Source organism: Hemiscyllium ocellatum, chromosome 37 (assembly GCF_020745735.1).
Source record: "Hemiscyllium ocellatum isolate sHemOce1 chromosome 37, sHemOce1.pat.X.cur, whole genome shotgun sequence".
In the NCBI taxonomy this organism is placed as follows: Eukaryota; Metazoa; Chordata; class Chondrichthyes; order Orectolobiformes; family Hemiscylliidae; genus Hemiscyllium; species Hemiscyllium ocellatum.
The window spans coordinates 21,606,380-21,633,390 of NC_083437.1; the positions used below are offsets into that span (position 1 = coordinate 21,606,380).

General features: G+C 38.3%; 1 protein-coding gene across 6 annotated transcripts in view; it reads right to left on the bottom strand.

Moving 5' to 3' along the window:
- Window positions 1-15,989, bottom strand: part of spen (spen family transcriptional repressor) — a 108,406-nt gene extending 92,417 nt beyond the window's left edge. For all 6 annotated transcript variants that reach the window (XM_060852090.1, XM_060852089.1, XM_060852083.1 and 3 more), the window contains exon 1: window positions 15,715-15,989. In XM_060852090.1, coding sequence (XP_060708073.1) covers window positions 15,715-15,797 — 83 coding nt within the window. In that variant the 5' untranslated portion in view covers window positions 15,798-15,989. The remainder of the gene's footprint in view (window positions 1-15,714) is intronic.
- Window positions 15,990-27,011: the final 11,022 nt, after the last annotated feature.

Here is a 27,011-nt window from a genome sequence, read left to right on the forward strand (position 1 = left end):
TGTCCTACTGCTATCAGATATGACTGTTCTGTACAATGTTGTTCTCGAATAATGCGATTTTTCTTTTTAATTAACGAGCGTGGTATTAGCATTGGATTATGCAGCCTCGTTTTTTTCTAGCCAAGTCTCTTGAGACAAGTGAATGCCACACATTTTTACATAATACACTGCAGAATCAAAACAATTCTCCTTTCTGTGCTTGTAATAGCTGTCGCTTACGAAAAACGCTGTTTTAAAATGGTTTTGGACAATCAAATAGTCCAATCGACAGATCCACATTTGCAACATTAAAAAAAAGACCAAAAGTAACCCCTGCCCGAAGTATTGCAGCATTTTATTGTTATACTAGAGTCACACCAAACGTTAACATAGCCGACCCAAACAAACTAAGGGGGAGGGAAAATGACAAAAGGACAATCGCAACAGCCTCTCCTCGATAGTAATTTAATCAATTTGAAATGTACATATCGGCTGCATACGCGAGGGGATACGTGGAAGACTATCCATCACCTCAAAACGAAAACACGATATTCGTTTTAAATAGATGCAAAATGAAGATTCATGCAATTGTTCAGGAATATAATGCCCTGGTGTGGGGCCACATCCGACAAGCACAATCAACGAGGGGAATAGGTGCAGCTTCTTCTAATTTATACAAAACAAAAATCACCGCACATCGGTACTGTATATAATTTAAGGCTCGAATGTTTTCTGCCTTACAAAGGCCGGGGAATATCTTATTTCAAACTAAAAAAGTATAATCTAATTTAGAAAAAAAATTATAATCTGTGCATTTTACACGGTTGCCCCTTCAAATACATGCTTTTGGTTGTGATTTTTTTTCTGCTCAAATAAATTAGTGGAGTAAACCATTTAAATCTGTAAAGTTTTTAAAGGGTAAGCTTGACCGCGAGCATTTTAGGTAAACAATCTGCAAATCTTGAAGTACACAAACAGTAATAGTTACAGCAATAGAAATATTCCATTCTCCTAGTTTAATAATGGCACGAAGGTCTGCAACATCCACATGAATGGTCATGATATAAATCTATTTTTTTGGTTAGTTTTCAGTTTGCAGCATTTACCCAAGTCTCAAATTATCAATTCTCTCAAAGATAGCACTCGAAACACCACAAAAACATTTGACATCCATGAAATGTACCTGAAGTTCACCTCATAGCCAAAAGAGAAAATGGAGCATTTGCAATGATAATTAATTTGTCAATGATAGGAAAAATAATGGAATTACTTCTTAAAGATACAACAGAAGAAAAAAATCTAGAAAACAAAAAATGGAATGTTAACCAACGATTCTAAAATAAAGTAACAAGTACATAAGGATAATGCAATAGGTTTGATATACATGGACTTTAAAATGCCTAAGATCATTGACTGCGGTGTCAAGGTACAAGCATCAGAATCGGTAGCAACTGGCTACATAATGGAAAATAGAATGAAAGTTTAAGGTTGTCAGGTTGTCACTCAGACTGGTGAGAAACAAAGTCTAGCATAATCAGAATGCATTTGTTAATGCATGGTGTCAGTGTGGCACAGCTTATCCATCAATCATATGCTATCGAGCCTTTGAGAAGATGCAATAAACTGTGATACAGTAGTTTGTAAATAAAGATTTGGACATCCCCTCCCCCAGCACATAGCACTTACAAAGTTAATCAACTACCATCTTTCACAGGTGGAACAGCTGAATCACATTTTCCAGCCATGTTAATTACACCTGACTGCACAACATTGCTGAAGGTTAATCGGAGACCACAAACTTGAAACAAGATCCCAACTTAAATGGCATTTTCATATCGCTTAACAATTTCTAGATATTTCAGCTTTTCCATGTTTATTTTGCAGTTAATACATCATTTTTGAAACAGTTATGCACACATCCATAATAAAGTAAATATTCTGTATTTATGTTCATGTCCTGCAAACGTTTTCCTGACTTTGTTTTAACAGTGACTACACATCACAAATGCTTAATTGGGTGTGACAGGTTTTGGGAATGTTGGGGTGGGAAAGGAAACTATATAAACAAATTTCATGTTTATTTATAAGTGGGAGTATAAGAATGTATAATATAAACTGTGTACGTAAAATTACTCATAACTGGATCTTCTCATCAGTGGCAGCACTACATATTCAATATTCAAATAATTAGCGATTTCAAGACTCTAAAAATACCGCACCAGTAGGTGGGGCTGTCAACATAGCATTATTCAACATATCAACATTGATGGGAATTGGCTTAAGGTTATGTAATAACCCAAACTTGCAGGCATCTCATCGGGGATCATCAGAAGGAGAATGCAAAAGTATTATGTTCCACGGTTAAAATATCCTTAAAATCAAAAGTAGAAACAGTTTTGAAAAAGAATGACAAAATCTGTTGCCAGAGAAAATATCAAACAGGACTGATTAACGAACTGCCCTTTAAATTAGGGATCAGAATGGAACCTGAAATTGGAAGATTTCCAAGCATAGAAAAATCTGATTGATGGGGCTGGCGGAGTGCAATGGTAATATCCGTACTTCTATGCCAGGAGGTCCAGGTTTAAATCCCACATGCTCCAGAGGGGTGTAATAACATTTGTGAACAGATTCATTAGGGGAAAAAAAAACTATCTAGCATGAAAGACACCACAGTAGAAATGTAGACCCATGGATGTGCAGTGTGCGATGAGCGTTAGTCAACCCCCTCTACTAGGCCAGAAAAGTTACCTTTTTGGCTCCAACCCGATCCCTGCTGAACAAATTATCAGATAGCTCCATTGTACTAACAGTATTTTTTTTAAATCTGACTTCATTTATTTTGCCTGAATTGATGACCTCTAGTACTCCCACTGAGGTGTTGGCAGATGTCAACTAATTTGTAACTATATTTTATCCATGTTGAACACTGCCACTCAGCTAATCATTATCCCCATTTCAATACCAAGTTGAACCCTAACTTGTTGAAATTTACATATTTGGTACTCCTTTAGAAATATTGAAATGTGAAAACTCAAGACTGAGACTCAGCTTAGTATCCAATCACAACCGATATATAATTCTGTTCTAACTGCATGTTCACATGCAAATACTTTCTAGATTGATGATAGTTACTGGGCAACCAAAAAGTAACAGATTTTCCCATTAATAGTCTGGTCAGAGACCAATTGTAGCACACAAAATGTTGCTTGGGTTGAGAGTAACTAATTAATCAGACGAGAAAACATTGAAGTGTTCAGTTACACCCTGTCTTCACCAACTGAACCATCACAGAAACTACTTGGCATTTTTAAATGGCCTAAAGATTGTGAAAACTTGCATCACAATTTTAACAGAGCAAACACAGGCAATAAACTAGGCAACACAATAAAACAAAGCATCGAATGCATGATTCTCAAAACATATTTGGAACTTTACTCAGCCTCACTAATAATAACTTCAATACTATAAGGAAATACACATCATGGAGCTTGATCTTTTTTAATAAAAAGAACTGTAATAATTATACAGAACTGTTTTTCATTCAGAGGATTATCTTTACTAAATTTATACATTATCTAGATTGTACATTAGACAGCCCTTTTATGTTAAGTGTATCATAGGAGTGATACACAGTTCTACAGACTGACCACACTCAATCTGAAGAATGTCTTCCTCATCTCAACTCAAAGGTCATCTTTTCACTCTGAAGTTGTGTCCTCAGGTCCTAGTCTCTCCCACCAGTGCAAACATCATCTCCACATTCATTCTATCCTCTCAATATTCTCTACGTTTCAATCAGATCCACCCTCATCCTTCTAAATTCTGTCAAGTATTGATCTGAAGTCCTCAACTGCTCCTCATGTGACAAGCCCTTCACCCCCAGGGTCATACTTGTAAACCTCCGCTGGACCCTCTCCAACACCAGCACATCCTTTCTTAGATGTGGGGTCTAGAACCAGTCACAATATTCCAAATGCAGTCAGACCAGAGTGTTACGCAGTTTCAACAGCACATCCCTGCTCTAGTATCCTAACCCTTTTGAAATTTGCCTTCCTGAATGTGCATGTTAGCATCATGAGAATCCTAAACTAGGGCTTGGAAGTTCCTCTGCACTTCAGATTTCTGAAGCCTTTCCCCATTTAGAAAATAGTCTTTGCTACTATTCTTTACAAAGTACATAACCTCATATTCCCACATTGTATTTCATCTGCCACTTACTTGTCCACCCTCCTAGCCTGTCCAAGTCCTCCTCCAACCTCCCCACTTTCTCAACACTACCTGTCCCTTAAACTTAAAAAAAACTATTTAGCATTTCCCTTCTATAAACTTAACAACAGTGCTCCCAGTTTCTTTGTCCAGATCATTAATGTATAGCATGAATAGTGCGGTCCCAGCAATGACTCCTGCAAAACTAAACTAGTCACTGACTATTATCCTGAAAAAGATTTCTTTATCTCCACTCTTTGCCTTATGTCAGTCAACCAATCCTTTATCCAAGCCAGTACCTAGTCCGTAACATCACGGGTTCTTATTGTACGTAGTAGGTTCTTGTGCGGCACCTTGTCAAACGTCTTTTAGAAACCTAAACAGATCACATCAACTGGTTCTCCTTTCTCTTACTTGCTCATTAACTGCTCAAATAATTCTAATAGATACGGTAAGCATGTCTTTGCCTAGATGAAAAAGGTTGAAGCCTCTACTATTGCTATTCATTGCTCCAGGCATCTTCATGCATACAATTCTATAACAAGATTAGGTCAGAGTTTGGGTATCAATGACAAATATCATACTTCCCAACTTCCCAAAACATTTCCATAATTTACAAGATAAGTCAGGGGTGTAATAAAATATTTTCCAGCTGCTTAGATGAGTTCAGATCCAACTACCATCAAGAAATTCAACACTACTTGGACTAAGCATCACTTTTCAGGTATTCAGTCCTGCCAGCACCTGTGCATTTGACTATAGTTGATACCATTTACAACATCTACTACCACAACTCAACAAGGTTTCTTCAACATCATCTTCCAAATCTCTGATCTTTGCCTCCTAGGGAAAAAAAAAAGAGGGTCCAGACATGTACTGTATTGCTGTTAGTTTTTTGTTTGAATCAAATTCCGAGATCTCCCTCACAGTGAGAGTAGCTTCACCAAGCAGACAACGGTGAGAAAAAGGTGGTTCACTATTAAAACACATCTTCTCAGGAGGAATTAGGGATAAGTAATAAGTTCCCATCTTGCAGAGCCACCCACGTCATATTACTTACATTTGCTCAAGATACAAACTGATAGAAGTGTGCAAAGATTTGAGAAGCGTAGGTCATGTGTGACTAATCCACTTAAACAAGCAGCTGATATCTAGCATGATAAATAGGAAAATGATAGGAAAACAGACATGCCATCTGTATGAATTTCTGCAAGCCATTTTAGAAATAAATACATGAGAAATCATCAAATGTAGATAGATTTATACATCTAACTGGAATATTGGTTGGGGGATGAGAGAGTAGGAATTGGTTGAGTAGCTAGTTGTTTCAAATGACATTCCCTAAGAATTATATTGGAGCCTCAACGGTTCACTGAACAAATTAATGACTTGAACAAAGGTATAGGGGATTGCCTATAGAAATTTGAAAATTAGTTGAAGTCAGGAACCATAGCAAGTTTTCAGTGGTAGGAGGAGGAAGTTACAACGGTAAGGGGCGACTAAGATAAAATCAAATGTGATCTAAGAAAAGCCAATCAAGAGTATTTTCTTAATTGTGGTAGATCAACTGCGGAAGGACAATAAAACTTAGATATCCCGATGCATAAAATTGCTAAATACTGGTCCCTGGGTACAAAACTGTAATCAGAACGCCAACCTTTGTTTAAAAAAAAAAGGCATGAAATTCAAAAAACGAGGAAGCCAAGCCTCACTTGCAGAGTGCAAATCATGGCCCATTTCCAGCATCGCCCTTCAGAATATATTGGCACTGGGAGAGATATGATGCAACAACTTACATTTATACAAAATGTCCCACAGCACTTCACAGGAGCATTACAAAGCAAAACATGACAATGTGCCACATAAAATGATACTATGGTAGGTGACCAAAAGCATGCACAAAGATGCAGGCTTCAAGCAATGTCCTAAAACGTGGAACAATATAGACAGTAGGATTTGGGTCTTGGTAGTTGACGGCAAGATTCCCCCAACAGTGCAGCAATAAATTAGGTGGCAGAGAGCAGGAGTCCACTAATTCACCAGAATGAGTCTAAAGTGCTAAATTCTGATTTTCGATGCCATGAGCCTGCAGTAGATTCCCTCAAATTCAGAACAACCTAGAGATGTTTAAACTGATCAAGCAATTCAATGGTAGATACAAAGACATTATCTGAACAAGAGGAGACTGAATCATAGAACAGTTACAGTGCAAAAAAAATGGCTTTTCAGCTCCTCCTGTCACTGACAGCTCCCTGCAAGAGCAACTCAGCTAGCACCATTGTCCTGGACAGTTGTGCAAATACCCTCACTTTAGGTGCTTACCAATTCGCTTTTTAAGCCACAAATACATCATTCAGTGTCATAGCTTATGTATTCCAGATCCTAACTTCACAGTCCATTTAAAAAAAGTTGTTTTTTTTTTAAAAACCACAGTGCACTTATGCTGAGAAATAGGCGAAGCATTAGGAAAAATTAATTACTTGGAATGCTGGACGAGAAGAGACCTGATGTGGTGTTGAATCCCATTGAATCAAACTCCCAAACAATTTAATAACCACAGGAACTGTAACAGTTTAAACCTATATCTGAACAAGTGGGCACAATCAGATTACCTCAAACCAAAATCAGCAGAAAACAACCATTTGTGACGGCTGGGAATTGCTTAATACATAAAATACTAAACATTTGCAAGAGATAGATGTTATCTTTTTCAGGATATATGGGCATCTTATTTACATTGGACCTAAATTGCTAATAGTTGCAATGTCCAAAACAAACATGTTCTCTAAAACCCTATGAGCTGATCACTATGAAACCAGTTAAATTCGTAAATTCAAACCACTGATCTACTTTTCCATATCTACATTTTTGTCTACTTCTAACATACAGTATTAGTGATTCTCATTTGTATGCTTGACATAGTGAGAATACTTAGCAAACGCATATTGGATGCATGTATTCAACAAGCATACCCAACATCAAAACAAATTCATGACTACATAGTTCAATGAATCGTTAGATAAATGACATATCTAACATCAATAATTTAGGCATTCTACCTTAAAAAAGTATTTCAGTTATAAAACAAGTATTTCAGTTATAAAACCAGACAGGTTTGATTTGATCACAAAGAACTCATAGCAATTATTGTTCTTATCCTGTTTTAAATCTAACCATATTTACAATATCAGATCTGCAACACGTGCAAAGGACAAATAAATAGTTTTGAAATAATCTTCCATTATGTATACCAGCCAACATAACATTTTCAGTTCAGTCATTATCAATATTCCTAGTTCTACCATTAATGTGCAATAACAATAGAATACATATGATAAACAGACTGATAGATTGCAAGAATCATCAATTAGAAGAAACATAATTTGTAACAAATTGCATTCTAACCATGTTTGTCCCTAATTTTAATTGTTCTACCAGTGGCAGTCATCGCTTCAGCTATCTTGTTACAGATACTTCTCTAGCTCCCCTTTCATCTTGAAAGCACTTCATTTATCCATGTATGCGATCACAGGTCCCAACATCTCATTATGTAGTCCAGTGTGAAACCTGCTTTGATAACACTCATCTTAAACCGTTTTATTATTCAAGAAACGAAAGTTGTTGCATTTCACCCAACGCTTCATATCTACAATAAATCAGGCTGTTTGCCATCTATAACAAGAGGTTATAACGTTAGGATATGGGGTTGCAGATTTCAAATAGAGATGATGAGGAATTACTTCTGTCAATGGGTCATGAATCTGTGGAACTCCCTACCCTGATGGGCAGTGGACACCAGGAGCCAAATAAAGGGTGAATAGATTTTTAATTAGCAATGGGTTAAAGGATGATGAGGAACACACAGGAAAATGGCATGAAGGCCAAAATAGATCAGGCACGATTGTATTCAACAGCAGAGCAGATGTGAGGGGTTGAACCACCTATTCCCAATGTTCTTATGAAGGTGTTTTCTTAATGAGATTCCAAATACATTAGGTCAGATTTGGGAGACATCAGTCAAAAAGGTCTGATCACAGAAAGTCATTACTTAGTCCTCGTTCAAAACAGCAAACACTGCTGAATATAAAACCGAGGCTTAAAATCCCAACTTCTTCCATGATTGGTGTTAATCATAGCCAGGTGGAACACTGGCTTCACTAAATCTGAAACAGTTATTCACCCGCACTTCGCTCAAAATTTAGGGGTGTGAAGCAAAAGAAGGTGTGGAATGTGTGCGCGTGTTTTCAATAGGTAAGGAAAAGCAGAACTTGACTAAGCTGCGAGGTCTTCCAAGATAAAATAAACAGTCTTGATAAAACTTCATACCTAGGCTCAAAAGTTAAGAATTTCCAACTCTGATGAGGTTGATAGTCTTTTTCTTGCAGATATGGGTTTAAGGAAATTAAAGGGGTAAAATTCCTGATCAAAATTTTGATTATACATACTTGCATCTAAACAAAGGTCGATGTCATTCTGATTGAGGAGGATTGTTCCAATGCACACAAAATCAAAGTGTACATAAAATCAAATATTATTTCTTGAACATTAAACGCAACAAATACTCTGTCAACCAAAAATTCCGTAAACTGAAGTTTTAAAAACTATTTTCAGCCACAGAGTGGATGCAAACATTTTGCGCCCCTCACAATAGGTTGTTTTCTGAAATCAAACAGATAGTGCAGAGGCAGGAACTACCAAAGGCCTCAGAAACACCTTCCAGGTGAAACAGTTATTCACCCGCACTTCGCTCAAAAGTAGTCTACAGTATTTTTTCAAAACAAGATAGTCTGTACATTGGAAAGATGACACACAGACTGTGCATCCAATTTGCAGAATACCCCGGATCTGTCTAAAAAAAATTACCCCGAGCTTCCCATTGCCTGTCACTTCAACACACCAGTGTTCCCTGGCCAACACCGGTTTTGGGCTTACTGCAGCGAAGTTGGAAGGACAGCATTTCACTTTCCACTGAATGGCATGCAACCTTCTGGATTCATTATCTAGTTTAAATTTTTTAGGGCCTCAGCAGCTCTCCCATGCCTTTACCCCAACCCCCTCCAAATACAAGACCTTGTCATTACATGCTGAAAATGTGTTGCTGGAAAAGTGCAGCAGGTCAAGCAGCAGCCAAGGAGCAGGAGAATCGACGTTTCGGACATGAGCCCTTCTTCAGGAATGAGGAAAGTGCGCCCAGCAGGCTAAGATAAAAGGTAGGGAGGAGGGACTTGGGAGAGGAGCGTTGGAAATGCGATAGGTGGAAGGAGGTTAAGATGAGGGTGGGGGCAGGAAGAAGATTGCGGGTTAGGAAGGTGGTGCTGAGTTCGAGGGTTGGGACTGAGACAAGTTGGGGGAAGGGGAAATGAGCAAACTGGAGAAATCAGAATTCATCCCTTGTGGTTAGAGGGTTCCTAGGGGGAGGATGAGGTGCTCTTCCTCCAGCCATCGTGTTGCTATGGTCTGGCGATGGAGGAGTCCAAGGACCTGCATATGCTTGGTGGAGTGGGAGGGGGAGTTGAAGTGTTGAGCCATGGGGTGGCTGGGTTGGTTGGTCTGGGTGTCCCAGAGGTGTTCTCTGAAATGTTCCGCAAGTAGGCGGCCTGTCTCCCCAATATAGAGGAGGCCACACATCGGGTGCAGCGGATGCAGTAAATGATGTGTGTGGAGGTGCAGGTGAATTTGTGATGGATATGGAAGGATCCCTTGGGGCTTTGGAGGGAAGTAAGGGGGGAGGTGTGGGCGCAAGTTTTGCATTTCTTACGGTTGCAGGGGAAGGTGCCGGGAGTGGAAGTTGGGTTGGTGGGGGGTGTGGACCTGACAAGGGAGTCACGGAGGGAGTGGTCTTTTCGGAACGCTGACAGAGGAGGGGAGGGAAATATATCCCTGGTGGTGGGGTCCGTTTGGAGGTGGTGGAAATGACAACGGATGATACAATGTTTATGGAGATTGGTGGGGCGGTAGTTCAGGTCCAGTGGGGTTCTGTCCTGGCGGCGATTGGAGGGGCGGGACTCAAGGGCAGAGCAGCGGTGGAGAGCATCGTCGATCATATCTGGGGGAAATTGCGGTCTTTGAAGAAGGAGGGCATCTGGGTTGTACGGTATTGGAACAGGTCTTCCTGGGAGCAGATGTGGCAGAGACAAAGGAATTGGGAATATGGGTTGGCGTTTTTACAGGGGGCAGAGTGGGAGGAGGTGTAGTCTAGGTAGCTGTGGGAATCAGTCGGTTTATAGTAAATGTCCGTGTTGATTCGGTCGCCCGGAGATAGAAATGGAGGGGTCTCGGAAGGGGAGGGAGGAGTCAGAGAAGGTCCAGGTAAATTTGAGGTCGGGGTGGAAGGTGTTGGTAAAGTGGATGAACTGTTCAACCTCCTCGTGGGAGCATGAGGCAGCATCGATACGGTCATCAATGTAGCTGAGGAAAAGGTGGGGGATGGTGCCAGTGTAGCTGCGGAAGATGGACTTGTCATTACATGGGCTGCTACAATAACCATCCCATTGTCTGCTACTAATAGTCCCAATTAGTATCCATTGATTTTCCCAAATTGACCTCTACCAGTTTCTTTATCTGTCCAACTATTATTGTCTCTCTCTCTCTGGGTTTCAGCTCCACCTATCGTTGCACCCCAACCTCACCTTCAACACATATAACAAATTTTTCCAAGCTATCATCAGTTCTGAAAAAGCATTATTGGACCCAAACTCTGCTTTCTGAAGCAGCTGAAACTGACACCCGGAAGCGGCAAGAACAAACCAATATAAATACCGGAAGAAACATCAAAGCAGCGCTTCACACGAGGCTCCCACCGCACTGATGATGTTCCCTAGCCAGGGAACGAAACGTTTGCAGCAAAAACTTCCAGCTCGGCGAGCAGAACCACAACAACGGATACCCGAGCTACAAATCTTCAATCAGATTTTAAACACTCTGCTTTCTCTCTGCAGATGCTACCAGACCTGATACATTTTCCCAGCAATTTGTTTTTGTTTCTGACATCCAGCATCTGCGGTTTTTTTTTCATAAACAAATGTTCCTCAAATAAAGAAACTGCATTTAGGCAGTACCTTTGGTGTTCTACATCACAGAAATTACTGCTTAAAATGCAGACATTATTGCAAGGTAAAACTTTTGTACAACAATCTACTGCAAACAATTTCATAAATGACCAAATAATCTTACTTTCCAAAATTGGAAATTTACATCAGTCTGAACAGACAGGCTTTCAGCTTAATGGGTCAAAATGTAGCAGCAACCCAACAAGAATAGTCATTTCAGTGCTGACCCAATACTGTCTAATATTCTATAACAGGGTTTCAATCCAATGACCTTCTGACTCATCTCTTAATGCTAAACCTCAAGAGAGGGACTTACATGCTAAGGGCTGCCACCCAATGTAAATCGTAACAAATTTTGAAATGCCTGAATTCTTCCTTAAGATTGAAAGTTGATTAATTGAATTTAAATACCACTGGTACTCTTGTAATCTGCAGGGAGCTATTTCATTTGTACACAAAACTGCAACTCTTGTCATTCAGACATGGCAGCCAGGAGCAGCTGGCACTTTTGTTGCCTGTTACGCCAGAACCACAACTGGTATTTTGAAGCCAGCACATTTGGACAAAAGGGTCAGAGTTCAGTATTCATTTTGTGACTGTCATCCATGCAATGCCAAGGCCAAATGCATTATTTTGCTATCCTAAGAATGATTTCCTTGATTTTTGCACAACCAAAATATATGCACAGATCAGAAATGCATATAACATGACAGCAGATGCCAAATTAATTTTTATTTGTTCACATCTGGAGACCAAATGTTGCTAACGATCACTTTCAAGAAGTTAATGACTGCTATCACACAGGTGGAAAACATCCAATTTGAATCTGGCTTTAAGTTCAATCGGGGGTGGCTAAACAGATGAAAGACAAAAGTATCATTATATTATGATGAAACTACTTTCACAATCTATTTATGAGTCTGTTATTGTGTGACATTTCTCTGTTCATTAAACTAGATTTCTGAAATCTAACCCCAATACCAATTAAACAGAGTGAGCAACTTTCTTGGGGTGGGGATGGCGAAGGGAAGGGAAGATAACGATTTCTCAGCTTTTGTTGCAAAAGATGTGAAAAAGATTAGACAGCTATATTCCTGGTACTATTTGTATCAATCTGTCTCTAATATGATCCCATTTTGAAACAGTTCAATTTAACAATCAAAATTTGACTTATAGATGTCAAATATGGTATATTTCTAATCCAATTCAGGTCTTCTGGTGTCAATGTAAATGGACAGGCAATCCATCTCCTAAAAGCAAGTCCCTTTCTTTTGGTGGGAAAGAAAAATATCAAAACCTTCTTAGAAGATAATTTTGTACCTTAAAAGGCTGATCTATCTAGTATCACTCATTACATAATTTGTTTTGCTGGAGTGCAATATTACCAAAATTCATACATTGACTGGGAAATAGTGCTATTATAATCAAAGAGCAACATTTTCTGCATAGTTTGCATGTCTCTTAACTCTGAATAATTCCTCCCCATAGAGTGCTAATTCAATCGAGTCATGTTTAACTATCTTCATCTTAGCATTCTTACTTCAGCAAAATAAAATACAGACCACAAGGAAAACACATTCTACCCACAACATCTGACTACTGTTTCCATGCAGAAAAGTGACAACACTACTTGGGCAAGTAAAATTAACTGATACTAAACACCTACGCCATATTTCACCTTTCGGAATACAATTCTTGCTGCTGACATTAATTGTGCATTTTATTAGAACAAGTACAGTGCCCTAACTCTGGCCAATACAAAAGTGCAATGCATAAAAACAGAATCTAATGAGATATGAGTTATGCCAATGATTTCCTAACACCTGCCACATTACAGAATAGGCCGACCTAAAATACAATGAAAAGCACTAAATATATTAAATGTTGTTGTATCAAATGAATTAGTGTTTAAAGCTTGATTTCACAAGCTATCTACTTTGTTTGGAGATTTTTTTTCAGGTAGAACATGTTCCAGATCATTTCTAGCTGAAACCTAATGCACCCTCCCCTTTGCGTTTCCTTCTCTGGTGGGGGAGGGGTGGGAACTGGTTTATTTGCATTTCAAACTGGTATAACAGAAAATACACAGTCTTCTTCTATAATTAAACATAGCAATAGACACTAGAGAGTCTATCAACCGCAGATCACTCTCAATAATTTTTGTAACCACGACAGCATTGCTAAAAATATCTTAAAATGGTTTTAATAACAGTATTTTTCTAAATCACCATAATCCTATTTTAAAAAGTGCTCATAGTGGAAACCTATTTCCTCTATGTCATAGAATAATGTTTTTTTTCATTTTTATCTGGTTGGATTAGGAAAAAACTTACAGCATACCTAGATATGCTCTTGACTTTTTCTTTAACAAATGGAATAAAATTACACTATATTTTTATTTAAAACATACGGATATCATCTAAATGATTTTGTCACTGAAATACAATTAGAAACAATTTAGAAAATAAAGAGTCTCTTGATGTTTGGATGAAGAACATAAACATGGGACATTTTATATTCTACTTTTTAAACAAATATAGCATAAACATAAGTGTAAGTGTATGATTTATACAAAATTCCTGCCCAATGCAAATGAGATCTTACTTCACACACTGACAATTAATTTTTTAAAAAAAGTCACCAACCAACAGTAACAAGGCACCTTCAGCACTCAACTAAAAGATAGGAGTCCGTTAAAATTTTTTATCTAAAGCAGTGAAGTTTGTGTGTATATGTTGGGCAATCTCCACACTACCATTATTCTTAAATTGAACCAAATGATACAGACCGACAAATACTGAAACCACAATCAACTTTACTCCTGAAAATTTAACGTTTTAATACATAAAAGATACTTTTACAAATAACATGATATTATTTTAAACATGGGGCAAAAATTTTATTGCAATCTGATTCGATTGTGTTTAGGTTTTGTTGAATTTTAAAATATCCAATGGATTTTTTTTTAACATTATGTACATAATATGGTGAAAGAAATCAGAATTAAATTCCTAAACATGAGAATTCACTAATATCAGCTTGTGTGCTCATCCTAGAAAACAGTCCATGAGTCTTCCCCAATATTCAAAGATATCCCCAAAAGGCCAAGCTTCAAAACTTACCATAGATCTATTACTTCCATTCATTTATATTCAAAAATACAAGGTTAAACATAAAATAAATGTAAAACTATATTCTTATTTTTGAACAGCAAATGATCACTTATCAGGCAGTGTTTTGCAATTAGGTATGTAAAAGTTCTTTCTAAGCCTAAAAAAAATACGAGATATGGTAAATCAAGCTTTGCTACACATCTTCTGCCGGGTAGGTACAAGTGCATGCTTCAAATGCCAAACGTGAGGCTTGATACTGAGAATGAGTCCGCCATTTTACTCACGCTGAGCACCACACGCTACGCTCTGCTCTGCAATTTTATCATTTCCTTTTTGCACCAATACTTCATTTAAGAATAAAAACATTCTGCTCATTTTTACATTAGAAACAACTTGCGACTTCAATAGCTCCCTTTCACCTTTTTTTCTGGTTTCACAATCAGAATTGTTTTCAATTTGCATCTGTTCATTACACGATGCATTGGTTGCACTTTGGATCGCTGCTTCCTGTCTAGTATATAAATAAGCTTGTGCGAAATTCAGCAACCCTACATGAAAATCCGAACCTCTCAGGTAAGCTGAAGCATATTTTGCAGAGGTACCTTTAATATCATACCAAATTAGTGCCTCTAATTAAAATACGATACATAAATTGACCAAACTGAAATCTTTCTTGGGCTTGTATTTGTTTCTGTTGTACAAGGCCAGTATCTGATCGCAGATGAGCGCCAGTTTGGACCTTTGCTATCAGTGAATGTGTTGTATTCCCCTCCCCCAGCTCTGTTTCCCACAGACAGCCCCTGTCCTCCATTATAGCTCCCATGTGTCTAAAACAGTCAGATCTTCATATCTTTCCCTCTCTAGGGGAGGCAGTTTGCAAAACCACCAATATTTACAGTATTAACATGAAACAGTTGTAAACTTTGACTGAAAAACACAGGGTACAACAGCTTCAAAAACATACACAAGATTCCCACAAACACATTTAGCCAAGTCACGGGCAAGAACAAAAATCGAAATGTGTTTGTTTCATTTCCCTTTTTTAGTGAATGGTATTCCTCCACTCCTGACTGATTAAAAGCTTTTAGGTAGCATCAGAAAGCAGACTGGAGAAGATCGACTCAAGATCCTGGCAATGTCACATAACAATAGAAATACTGTAAGACAATCAGTGACCCCTTTTACGGAATGAAGGATATGAACTTAACCAACAGCTTGCGCGCGTGTGTGTGCGCGATCTCACACACAGCTGCAGCAAGAAGCCGGCACTTTCCCTGGTTTCAGTTTACCCTGACGGGCCTCGAGGCTAGGCCCACATTATACACTCCACAGCGTATACCGCACACGGCGCAGTCCACACTTACCGTTTAAAATGCTCGATAATCTTATCTTCGCGCACATTTTCCGGCAAATTCCCCACCCAGAGATGCCTGGTTTCTCGTACCATCCTTAGCGAGTCATAAGGCTCCTTTTCTGTGCGAGTGAAAGTCCGGTTTTGCGTTGGCGATGGTTCCTGTCAGCTCGGACCGGGTTAATCCTTGAGGTAAAATCCCACCATTCGACTAACGCGCACACACACTCTTTCTCGCTCGCGCCACCCGACCTGACGCGGTTTTTTTTCCTCGAGACGCTAACAGTTCGTCCCCAGACCCGAAATTGAGCCACATTGCGCATGCGCGGGATCCGTCGCCGCGAGCGCGCAAGCGCCACGAAACCCCGGGTCGCCACAGCTCGCCGTGGTAGCACGCAGGCGCCAAGGAAATCCTCGCCCTTTTCTCCACCCCTCCCCTCCCCCTTCCCAGCCAAAAGAACGAACGTCAACTGCGCTTGCGTGACACCCGGTGAACATTTCTTTTCCACACCCCGGGCGAAGCTTGCAATCTACGCATGCGCGGAAAATGCGGCGCGGTGCGCTGCCCAAGGGTACAGACCGGAGCAGAAACTCGGAGGAGAAGTACGCATGTGCAGAAAGTGACCGGGGTGTATTTTCTGCGCAACTGCGCAGACTTGGTATTTAGCTTACTCCAGTGTCTGGAAGGAAAGTTCTCGAAAAGCTGCTGTCGGTGCTGGAGCACGATGAATAGAGAGGAATCTGAGAAAGCGCTATTCCAGGGATTTGCACTATTTCATTTAAAGAATAGATCTGTTTAACTTGTGTATAAGTGCCTCCTTCGACTAATTCTAAAATTTGGATATTATGAACGATTTGGGAAGATTTTTAGATGGCTTGAACGCCGAAATGACCGATATGAGGAAATACAACTTTGAAAAAACTTGTTACCATTAACTTACTTCTTATCAGAAAGCTGCTGTGTTCGTTCAGAATGGGGTTTTCTTACAGGAATATCGTCATTCCACCATTTTCAGTCCTCTTTGTCCCTGTCTTTGTTCCCCCTCCCCCTCTCCTTATCCACTTGGGCGCCATTTTAAGGTGATGGAAAGTTCTGGAGAATCCGCCATTTTGTGGCGAGCAGTGTTCTGCCTTAACAGGGAGTGCTGCGCACATACAGTGCTGGAATACCAGGGATGTAGTCTACTTTGTGGCTTAAAAATAGTGGAACAAGCAATTAGTACCCCATGCGATCTAAAAACCTGGTCTTTCTTGGAAGGTGCTATTTCGTTTAATAATAGCGCTAAATAAAACTGGCTTTACGTGCAACCTATACAGATCAACTGATACAAGCTCGCGTAAAATAGTAGGATATGTTAAATTTATATCAGATTGGAGAGAAGGAAACAATTCTCTGGGGAAAGAGCAACAGTTTGGTTAGTGATGCCACTGTACAGTAAGTGTTTCAGAAAGCAAATGAATACTCTTTATTTTTGCATTTAAAGTTTCTACGTCACCCTTCAAACATACATCTGCAGTCATAAGTACCAACATAGTCTGGTGGATTTTTCTTGTTCTGGTTGTAAATTTAAAATTTTAGTACACAGAGAATACCAGAAACTTCTGTAAAAATCTACCGTCAGCATAGGTCTCTTTTTGGTGAGCAATTGCGTGCTTGGATAGGGGCCATATTTTTCTTCAGTGTTCACAAACTGCAAATTATGATTCAGTCTAGTTACAATGTTAGTCTTGAGATGGTGAATGTGATGCAATAACCATATTTTGGTCATTGCAAAAGTCTGGAGTTTCACAACGAGTTGAATTTACAAGGTTTTGTATTGATAAAATGTATTTGGTGTCCTGAAAATTAGCATAATCACAAAAAATCTTAACGTTGTTTTTCAAAATTTACAGTTTTATCTGTTAAGGGTTTATTAGAGTTTAAACTCTTCTCAAGGATGTGACACCGAAGGCCAACACCCATGGTGCAGGATATCCATATTGAGAAGATATACTAAAAAGCTGATAATGCTTTAACTTGGCATTTAAATGTTTGTAATTGTTTTGAGTAATGAAAACAGCACACTCGTGATGTAGATATTTTTCCTGAGCTTGCTCTTTGTCTCTTGGAATTCACCCAGTATGTTTATTCAGCGATTTATGTAAAGGCTGGACTAATTCTGCATCCTGATTAGCGCAGAAGTCTGCGTTTTAAAGTCTCCTATTCTTCCACTTTTGGTTTTAAATTTTTAACTTGAATGGCCAATAAATTATCCTTCTACTGTGGAATTGTGGTCTAACAATTGATCAATATTGTGTTTTGTGGCCATGACATTGGATGTTTTTTTACAAGAAGAAACATTGCAGATGACATTGGGTTGATGGGATTCTTTTTTGAAATGTGTGCTTCTCAGTAATATTATCTGCAGTAGGGCTTTCTGAAGGTGGAAAGAGGAAAAGCTTTGTGGGCAAATGCAAATATTTTGGGAATTTAGGGAGAATTTGTTTTCATTAAACCATTTGGTGATGCTGTATAAGGCCTCTCACCTGAAACAAATGGTAAAATGATATTGAATGATCATTGATAAATTTTCTGTATAGCAATCTCTTTGCTTTAAGGCATTTTTTGTACATTAAACATACGTAGCCTTGAATGTATGTTCCACAGGCCAATGTAATTTTAGACACCACTATTGTTTAGCCAACCTTTCTGGTGAACCTTTGGTGTTAATTATTCTTTGTATTCATTTTATTTACTCTTCTGGGAGGCATGATGTTGGAATACCTTTAAAATCACCAAAACAAGCACTGAGTCAAATCCTTCGAAGAGCGGTGCACATGGGGTATATGTATAGGCTCTTGGGATGTTCTTGTGGGATTGTCGTTCTCACACATTCTGCAGTTTAGCTTCATTATCCACTGGGGTGTACAGTAGGAAATGTTTTGCAATAGATCCAATGTTTCCCAGCAACCTGTGTTATGGAAACTGTACTTCAGAAACAAAACATTGACTCTTCACTGCAGTTGCATGTAAATGTTAACATTTAGTTACTGATGCAAAACATAATGTAAATATTTGCAAAGGTGTACAATGTTTTTGAATATTCTACTGAATTATTCTTCCCTCGATCTGCAATTCCCTTCATTATTGTGACCCAGAATCAGTGTCACGTTACATTCTGAGATCATGCCATTCTTTCCAGGTTGCATAGGACAATTGAAGTTATTGTCACCGTAACCTTTTACAAGGTGGAAAATGCCCATTGTTCTTCAGAAATGAGATTTTCAAAATTGGATATGTCCTTATCTTAAGTGGTATTATGCTGATTCAGTACTATCTGGTTTTTAACTAAATGCTATCAGAATTTTGAAGATGCCAATTGAATGCAGAGGAGGAAGAAAAGACTGGCAAGGCTGACTCCCAAATTGCAAAGAGAAATGTTTCATTCTTAGTTGGTTTCTGATCTGAAGGGGCTGAGGAGGGTTCAATTTGAACAATGTGCTTAAAATCAAGAGATATTGAAGTAAGACTGGAGACCATCAACTGTTATCGTATCTTTGCAGCTGAATAACTTGGCTTGATGGATTAAAGATTGAGTGATACGAACATTATTTATCAATGCTACAAAATGTTGTGGATACCTTGTGCACTGCATCATGTTTTACGCAATTAGCAGAAGCAATGTGTAACACAGCGCTATGCTGTGGTTCAAACTGGGCTGCATCCTTTGCATTTGCATGGTTATGCATCTCCTCTGATATTCTGACTTTGAATTTTCAGTCTGCTGCTTGCACAGGGGCTTTTAAAAATCAAAATGGAATGTAAAGCTTAGTTTGTAAATTCCTTAATGGACTGGGAACAGTCAGACAAACCAGAAAACCTTTGATTAACTGAATTTTTCATCCCTTCTATATCCATTTTCATCTTGTGCAAGGATGAGCATTATTTCACAAATTTTGATTTTCACCACGTCGTCTGAGAAGGTGTGGAATTTTGAATTTCTGTTTGTCCATTTGTGAAAATAAACATCTCAAAATTTAAAAGAAAACTTCTCCAGGTTTTTGTACCATTTTGCTTTTCTCTCCTGAGAGTTTTTTGTGGTGTTGTGTAAGCTCTGCTTTTCCAATACTTCACAAACTGACCATTTTTTTTGAGTGTTAGTATTTTAAGTCCTAGAGTGCTTCATGGATCAACTTGATCTTGACATCCATATGTATTTGCTTTCCAACAGGGGTAGTTATATAGCAAACAGTTACAAATGCTTTTTATTTCCATAATGAAAAGATATTAAAGCTAATTTTTAAAATACCTCAACTGTAATCCTGCCTTTCAGAATTCTAACCAATTTATGTTTTGACTATTCCACTTGAACAAAGTGCCAAAGTACATTTTTTTTTAAAAATGAGTATGCTTATAATTTATACATTTGAATGGTGTTACTTTGAACTTAAAACTGCACCTAGTTACGTTTTCCTGACTCAAAATGAAAAGGAGCAAGAGAAAAACTAGCGTTGAAATCATAATCTGTATTAACATGCAATATCCTCTGAAGTGTGGACAGTATTTGGAACCATCTGTGCATTGGAGCATTTGTTCATGTGAACCCTGTCTTGATACATCTTGGTAGCTTAATTTAGTATTTCCGTCAGGCTCTTTGAAATGTGGAAGGTAACTCTTTGAGAGGAAAATGTTTATGTAATGTCTTTTATACACAGTGGCCACCTCAAAATACTTATGAAGTATAGTCATTATTGTGGGAAACTCAGCCAGTTTCTGTGCAACAATGTTCCATGAGCAATGTTGTGATTGATAGCAAATCATTTTGGAATGTTCAGTGAGGGATAAATATTGCTCAAGGATAATGCTCTGCTCTTCAAAATAGTGTCATAGGATGTTTTGTGTCTACCTGCAAGGGTTTCTGTTTAGTATCTTGTTCAGAAGATCGCACTGCTGACTAAGTAGCACAGCATTCACCAGTCAGCCATTTTGTACACGCAAACTGGAGTGGAACTTGAACCCAAAACCTTCTGGCTTGGAAACAAGTGCAGCCAACTGTGCTGTAGTTGACACAGTGCTGAGAGATTTCTTCCATATACGATTCAATATGTTTTATCACTTACAAATTGAAGAAGGGTAAAAGGGTGAATTTTGTATGAAAGTAACTTTACTGGGAATCTTTGCTAATTTGTAATGTTGTGCCTTTTCAAGATGTGCATTAGTAAATTTCCAATGTCATTTTGATGGTACCTTTTCCATTTGTTTTAGAATTTGCATATAATTGTGAAAGGTTGAGTTAAAATGTTCAATAACATTTGTGCACAAGTATTTCTAATGAATGATGGCTAATTTATGGTGTGGTTGTAATCCAATAGCACATTTTGGAATCTCTACTGCAAAATACATGAAATGGAACCAAAGGATACAAATGCTGAAATGTCTTGGGTTGGATAATAGTTTGAAGTACAATTAACCTTGAAACAATTGAGCTGGGAAGGGAAAATATTTTCATACTTTAGGTTCATGTGAGGAATGGTAATGTGAAATTTACTTGAGGATCCTTTGTTTCATGTGTGATATTCCCAGCTACCTGAAGTGCAATGTTAAAGCCATGGTTGTGGATAAATGGGAATTGGATGGGGAAATGTTGGGTATTTCAAACTTGTCCAAAAATGCACTTTTATGAAGTTGACAAGTTTTTGAGATTTTTCCTTCTGTTAGAACATCTGTTCCTGTTGGAAATACTGTTATCCGTCTGTGCCACAACTGTGTTAAATTGCTTTGTCTGGCACTGAAGCTTTAACTGAAGAGAATTTTCAAAGATTTGAGCAAAAGATCTGCAATTGGTTTGAGATTAATGAGTAAAATTGCATTATTCATTTATTTCTATTTAAAATAGGTATTTAGTACAGAAGGAGTCCACTTGTTTATATTAGACTGGTTGTGTTTAATTGGATTTTTCAGTGTATACTGTGATTTTAAAATGCTTTGACACTTTTTTTTTACTAGTTTTTTTGCTATTCAAACCACCTTGCTGTGGGCCTCGATGATCGATGCTGCAGATACCAACTTGGAGCACAATTATCAATGGTGACAATTAGATTAGATTACTTACAGTGTGGAAACAGGCCCTTCGGCCCAACAAGTCCACACCGACCCGCCGAAGCGCAACCCACCCATACCCCTACATTTACCCCTTACCTAACACTATGGGCAATTTAGCATGGCCAATTCACCTGACCCGCACATCTTTGGACTGTGGGAGGAAACCGGAGCACCCGGAGGAAACCCACGCAGACACGGGGAGAACGTGCAAACTCCACACAGTCAGTCGCCTGAGTCGGGAATTGAACCCGGGTCTCTGGCGCTGTGAGGCAGCAGTGCTAACCACTGTGCCACCGTGCCGCCCCAACCACTGTGCCACCAAGCCATTCATTTGTAGGAATTATCATGGCCATTCACAATTTTATTGCTCGCAGCATAAACGTTCTATTTCTAGCACCTTTCTTACAAAAATATTGCACCATTGGTATACCTACACCAAATAAACTGCAGTGGCTGAAGACTGCTTACTACCACTTCTGATTAGCTTGAGCAATAAATACTGACTCTGCCAGTTGAAGCTCTGAAATCTTTAACAAGTATGTTAATTAGTCACTTAGCCTACTGTCCACACCAAAATTTAAAATCTTTTCATTTATACTCATTGCCTTCTTGATATGAAATGAGTTTTAGTATGTAGCAATCTGGTTTTAAGTTATAATTTATACCATTGTTGACTGTTGTAAAAGTAAAGACCCTCAATGAAGTTCTTTAACTATATTATACAATTGTGCATAAGTGTATACAGAATGCACAAGCCATATCAATTTTTTATTCATTCTTTTAAAAAACAAGGTCAGACAAATTGTCAAAATTTAATTAGCTGTTTAACGTACAATTGGCTTCAATACTCCTTCGTATGGAGGAGGGAAAAATAAAATAGTGAAAACAGGCATCAGTGGAAAAAGTGAGGACTGCAGATGCTGGAGATCAGAGGTGAGAGTGTGGTGCTGGAAAAGCACAACAGGTCAGGCAGCATCCCGATGAAGGGCTCTTGCCCAAAAGGTCAATTCTCCTGCACCTGAGATGCTGCCTGACCTGCTGTGCCTTTCCAGCACCACACTCTTGACCACAAATCAGTGGTCATTTTCCTACCTATTGCGCTCTGATATTGTGTAGTTTAACAGCCATTCCTTCATATCTTGTTCTCGTTCCAATTCTTAATGTATGGAAAAATATTTGCAGAATACTAAATGGCTTAGGTCATGTTGAAGCCCAATATGAGCACCCGTTATGAATGTAGAAGGAAGGATTGCTGGGGAGCATTCAGGACTAGTAACTAATCATTTCTTTGCCCCAGATAAAATATACTATCACCACTCCATTTCTAATTAACTAGAGTCATAGAGCTGTACAGCATGGAGACAGACCATTGGTCCAATAAGTTCTCACCGATCATGTTCCCAATCTAAACTGATCTGACTTGCCTGTGTTTGGCCCATGTCCTTCCAAACTTTCCTGTTCATATACTTATCCAAATGCCTTTTAGCATTGTAACTGTACCAGAATCCATCACTTTCTCTGGCAGTTCATTCTGCACGCTAACCACTGTGCCTTTTTTAAAAAAAAGTCCCCCATAATCTTTTTAAATCTCTCACCTTAAAAATATGCCCTGGAGATTTGAACTCCTTCCCACCTTAGGGAAGAGATCTTTGCTATTTATCTTATTTACGCCTGTCATGATTTTATAAACTTCTAGAAGGTCACCCCTTAACATCATGTGCTCCAGTGAAAAAAAGGTCCCTGCCCTATCCAGCTTATTAAATTCAAACTCTCCATTCCTGATGACATTTTCTGGACTCTATCCAGTTTAGTAATATCCTTCATATGACAGGATGATCAGAACTGCACATAGTACTCTAGAAGTTAGCCTCACCAACATACTGTACAACATCAACCTGATGTCCCAACTCAGTTGTCTGAGCAATGAAGGCAAACATGTTTTTTAAACCACCCTGTGTATCTGTAATACACATTTCAAAGAATTGTATACCTTTGTCTGTTTTACCAAAATGCTATACCTCATTTATCCAAATTAAACTCCATCTGTCACTTCTCAGTCCATTGACCCAATTGATCAAGATCTCTTTGTAATCTTCGATTACCTTCACTGCTCACCATACCACCAATTTTGGTGTTACCTGCAAAATTACTTATACCTTGTATGTTCTCATCCAAATTATTTACGTAAGTGTCAGACAAAAGGGGACCTAGTATCAATCACTGTGGAACACCGCTGTCATGGGCTTCAAGTCTGAAAAACAATCCTCTACCACCATCCTGTCTCCTATCATAATGCCAATTTTCTAACCAGTTGGCAAGCTCGCTCTGAATCCCATATAATCTAACTTTAATCTGCTATAACAACTTTAACAAAAACTTTGCTAGATTCCAAGTAAATGTCTACTGCTCAGTCCTCAATATTTAGGAAAGGAAATTACCACCCTTATCCAGTTTGGCCTATACATGACCCCAGATCCTGAGTAATGTGGCTTATACTGAGCTGCCTTTTGAAGTAGCTGAGTAAGGTTCTTGGGTAGGGGAAATTTTAAACCCCAGCCTACCTGAACTGGTTGACTGTAATTTTCAATTATAGGTAGCATGGATACTCACCTGAAGCTTAAATTTAAAAAAAAATCTTCGAGTGCAGGTCATTAAGCAGTAGCTTAATCCAGGTGTTTTAAATATGAAAATGTGATAGATACAAACCATTTCTTATAATGAAAACATTAGGAACAATAAAGACATGATCTTGTTTTGAGTTGAGCTAGGTGTTGGAGCTTTCAACACTTGAGTTTTTACATAATTGCATGTGGATGTCATGTGCAAATCAGACATCAACTACGAGCACTACTTTATTTAAGGTTGTATTCACTTTAAACATGCAGATTTTTATCATTAAAGATTTATTAAATCCACATCCTGAGGAGGAAAGTGGCTTCAACACCAGGCCAACCAAACAGCATCCCAGGGGAGTAATTTTTTTAAAGTAGTTTCTGTAGATACTTGAATCTCTGCTCCAGGTCTAACAAGGAAATGTCGAGATTCTCCAGCCCCTTTCCTAACCACAATTTCTGGGAAGGTTTGCTGCACCAGGATCCATTTTGCACTGCTTAGTCTATATACCACTGAAATACTTTGGTTCCATATACAAAAACCCCATAGACATGTACATAGTTGTGACATACACATTGTCCTTCATTTTTAAATTCTCATTGTATAACATTTAATTTAGCAAAGCAGTAAATGAGTAGTTGAGATCTCTTGTTTCACTTTCACATGTTACTAGTTCGCACCTCATACTAACTTGAAGTGAATTTCCAGGAAGAAACCTGTAGGTTGGTAGAGTCAAGGAAGTCAATAGTGAAAAGGGCTGATTATATGAAACTTTGATGGTTTGATTGGTAGTGTCATGACCAAATCTACTTCATACAGTTGATCTAATTGGCCACGACCTTAGATTCAGGTGGATGCCCTTGCTACCTGCAATTTAGCATCAGTTTGGGATAGGAAAGCTCCTTGTTCAATTTTAACTGCTTGCTTTCTAGGCTGGGATCTAAAATACGCACTCTGTATTTCAGTTGTATCACTTTAGTTGTCTAATATACCTTTTCCTTGTTACGTGGAACATAGAAATCAGGCACAATTAAATTGGTTGATTTTATCTAGAATCAAGCTGGACAATGCACGTGTAGTATTGGATAGGGCCATTATCACCCTGAAATGTGGTGCACTGTGTGATTTAAGTATTTGTGAGCTGAGGAGCAAAAGTTTGATATTTGGCATTGAACATTGAAAAACATGAACATTGTAAGTCCAAGTATGATGTCAACATTTCAAATACCACAGACCATTAGACAGTGACCATTGCTAAATATATTGCACGGCTTCATAGTAAACAGGCTGATTAGGACAGTTCTAGAAATGATTTACTGGTCTGAGTTAACTGAATTAAAGTGTAGTGATGCTGATTATGTCTTTGTTACAGGTTCATTGAAATTTGAATGTCTATACTGCATAGCTGATTTTCATTAATTCTCAAAGTTTGCCTGGGCAGCAACAAGCACGAGTTGCGTTCTAAATTTACGAAATGACAAACGTACATCAAAAGTTCCATCTGCTAATGAAATAAATTATACGTAACAACAAAAAGTAAACATGAAAGTAGACAAGAAAATCATTGCTTTCTGTCACTTCAAACAGAAATGCTGGTTGTGTCTGCAAAAAAGCTCCAAAACAAGCTTTGATGCAACCCTTAGCCTTCTGGTAAATAATGAATGCTGCTATGATGGTTAAAATTATTAAGCTCTATCAAGTGAATTATTTAAATCTTAAAACATTGATAATTAATTTTAAAGCCTTGATATTTGTTTCATTTGTGGAAGTCCTTGAATAATGGAGCAGAAATTGTTTTGTGCTCCTTTGCTAATGGTGCAAATTCAGAAATATTACTGACATGAAATTGAAAGTCTTTCTTTAGAAAATCAAGCTTTTGGAATTCAATATACTAAGCTTTTAGACAATTTTTAACTGGACAAATATTAATAGTCTTTCCTGAAGGTTCATGCAAAGTTGCAAGTCATAGACAGTGTAATAGGAGAAAGTGAGGACTGCAGATGCTGGAGATCAGAGCTGAAAAATGTGTTGTTGGAAAAGCGCAGTAGGTCAAGCAGCATCCAAGGAGCAGAAGACTCGACATTTCTGGCATAAGCCCTTCAGGAATGGGGGCTTATGCCTGAAACGTCAATTCTGCTCCATATACAGTGTAATGTTAAAATAAATCTTTGTACAGTAGTAAGTAATCAAACATTTGTGCTATCAATCCATAGAAGAAAATAGCATTCATGAAAATAATGAATAGGCCAGTATTGGCAAAAGTAAAAGTTTTAAACATATTAGAATGTTTTAATTACCAACATTTGGAACTTGAGTGTAAGTTAACAGTGACATCCATAATATGTGGGGAGTAAATCAATTATACTGTGCTGGTCCTTTGCAGTGCATGTATTGACTGTAATTGTATTTGATAGACATGAGCATAGATTAGTGGTAAAACAGCACAATGTCACAACACAATGTATTGTGGTATTACCACAACAATACAGGGGAGCACATTTAACTGCTGTCAAGATGGCCAGTTAGTTTTCTCAGTCACTGCTTTTTCTTCCAAGGTGACCAATGCCTCCATAATACTCTTTATAACATTGAAAGCCAACACCAAAGAAAACAAC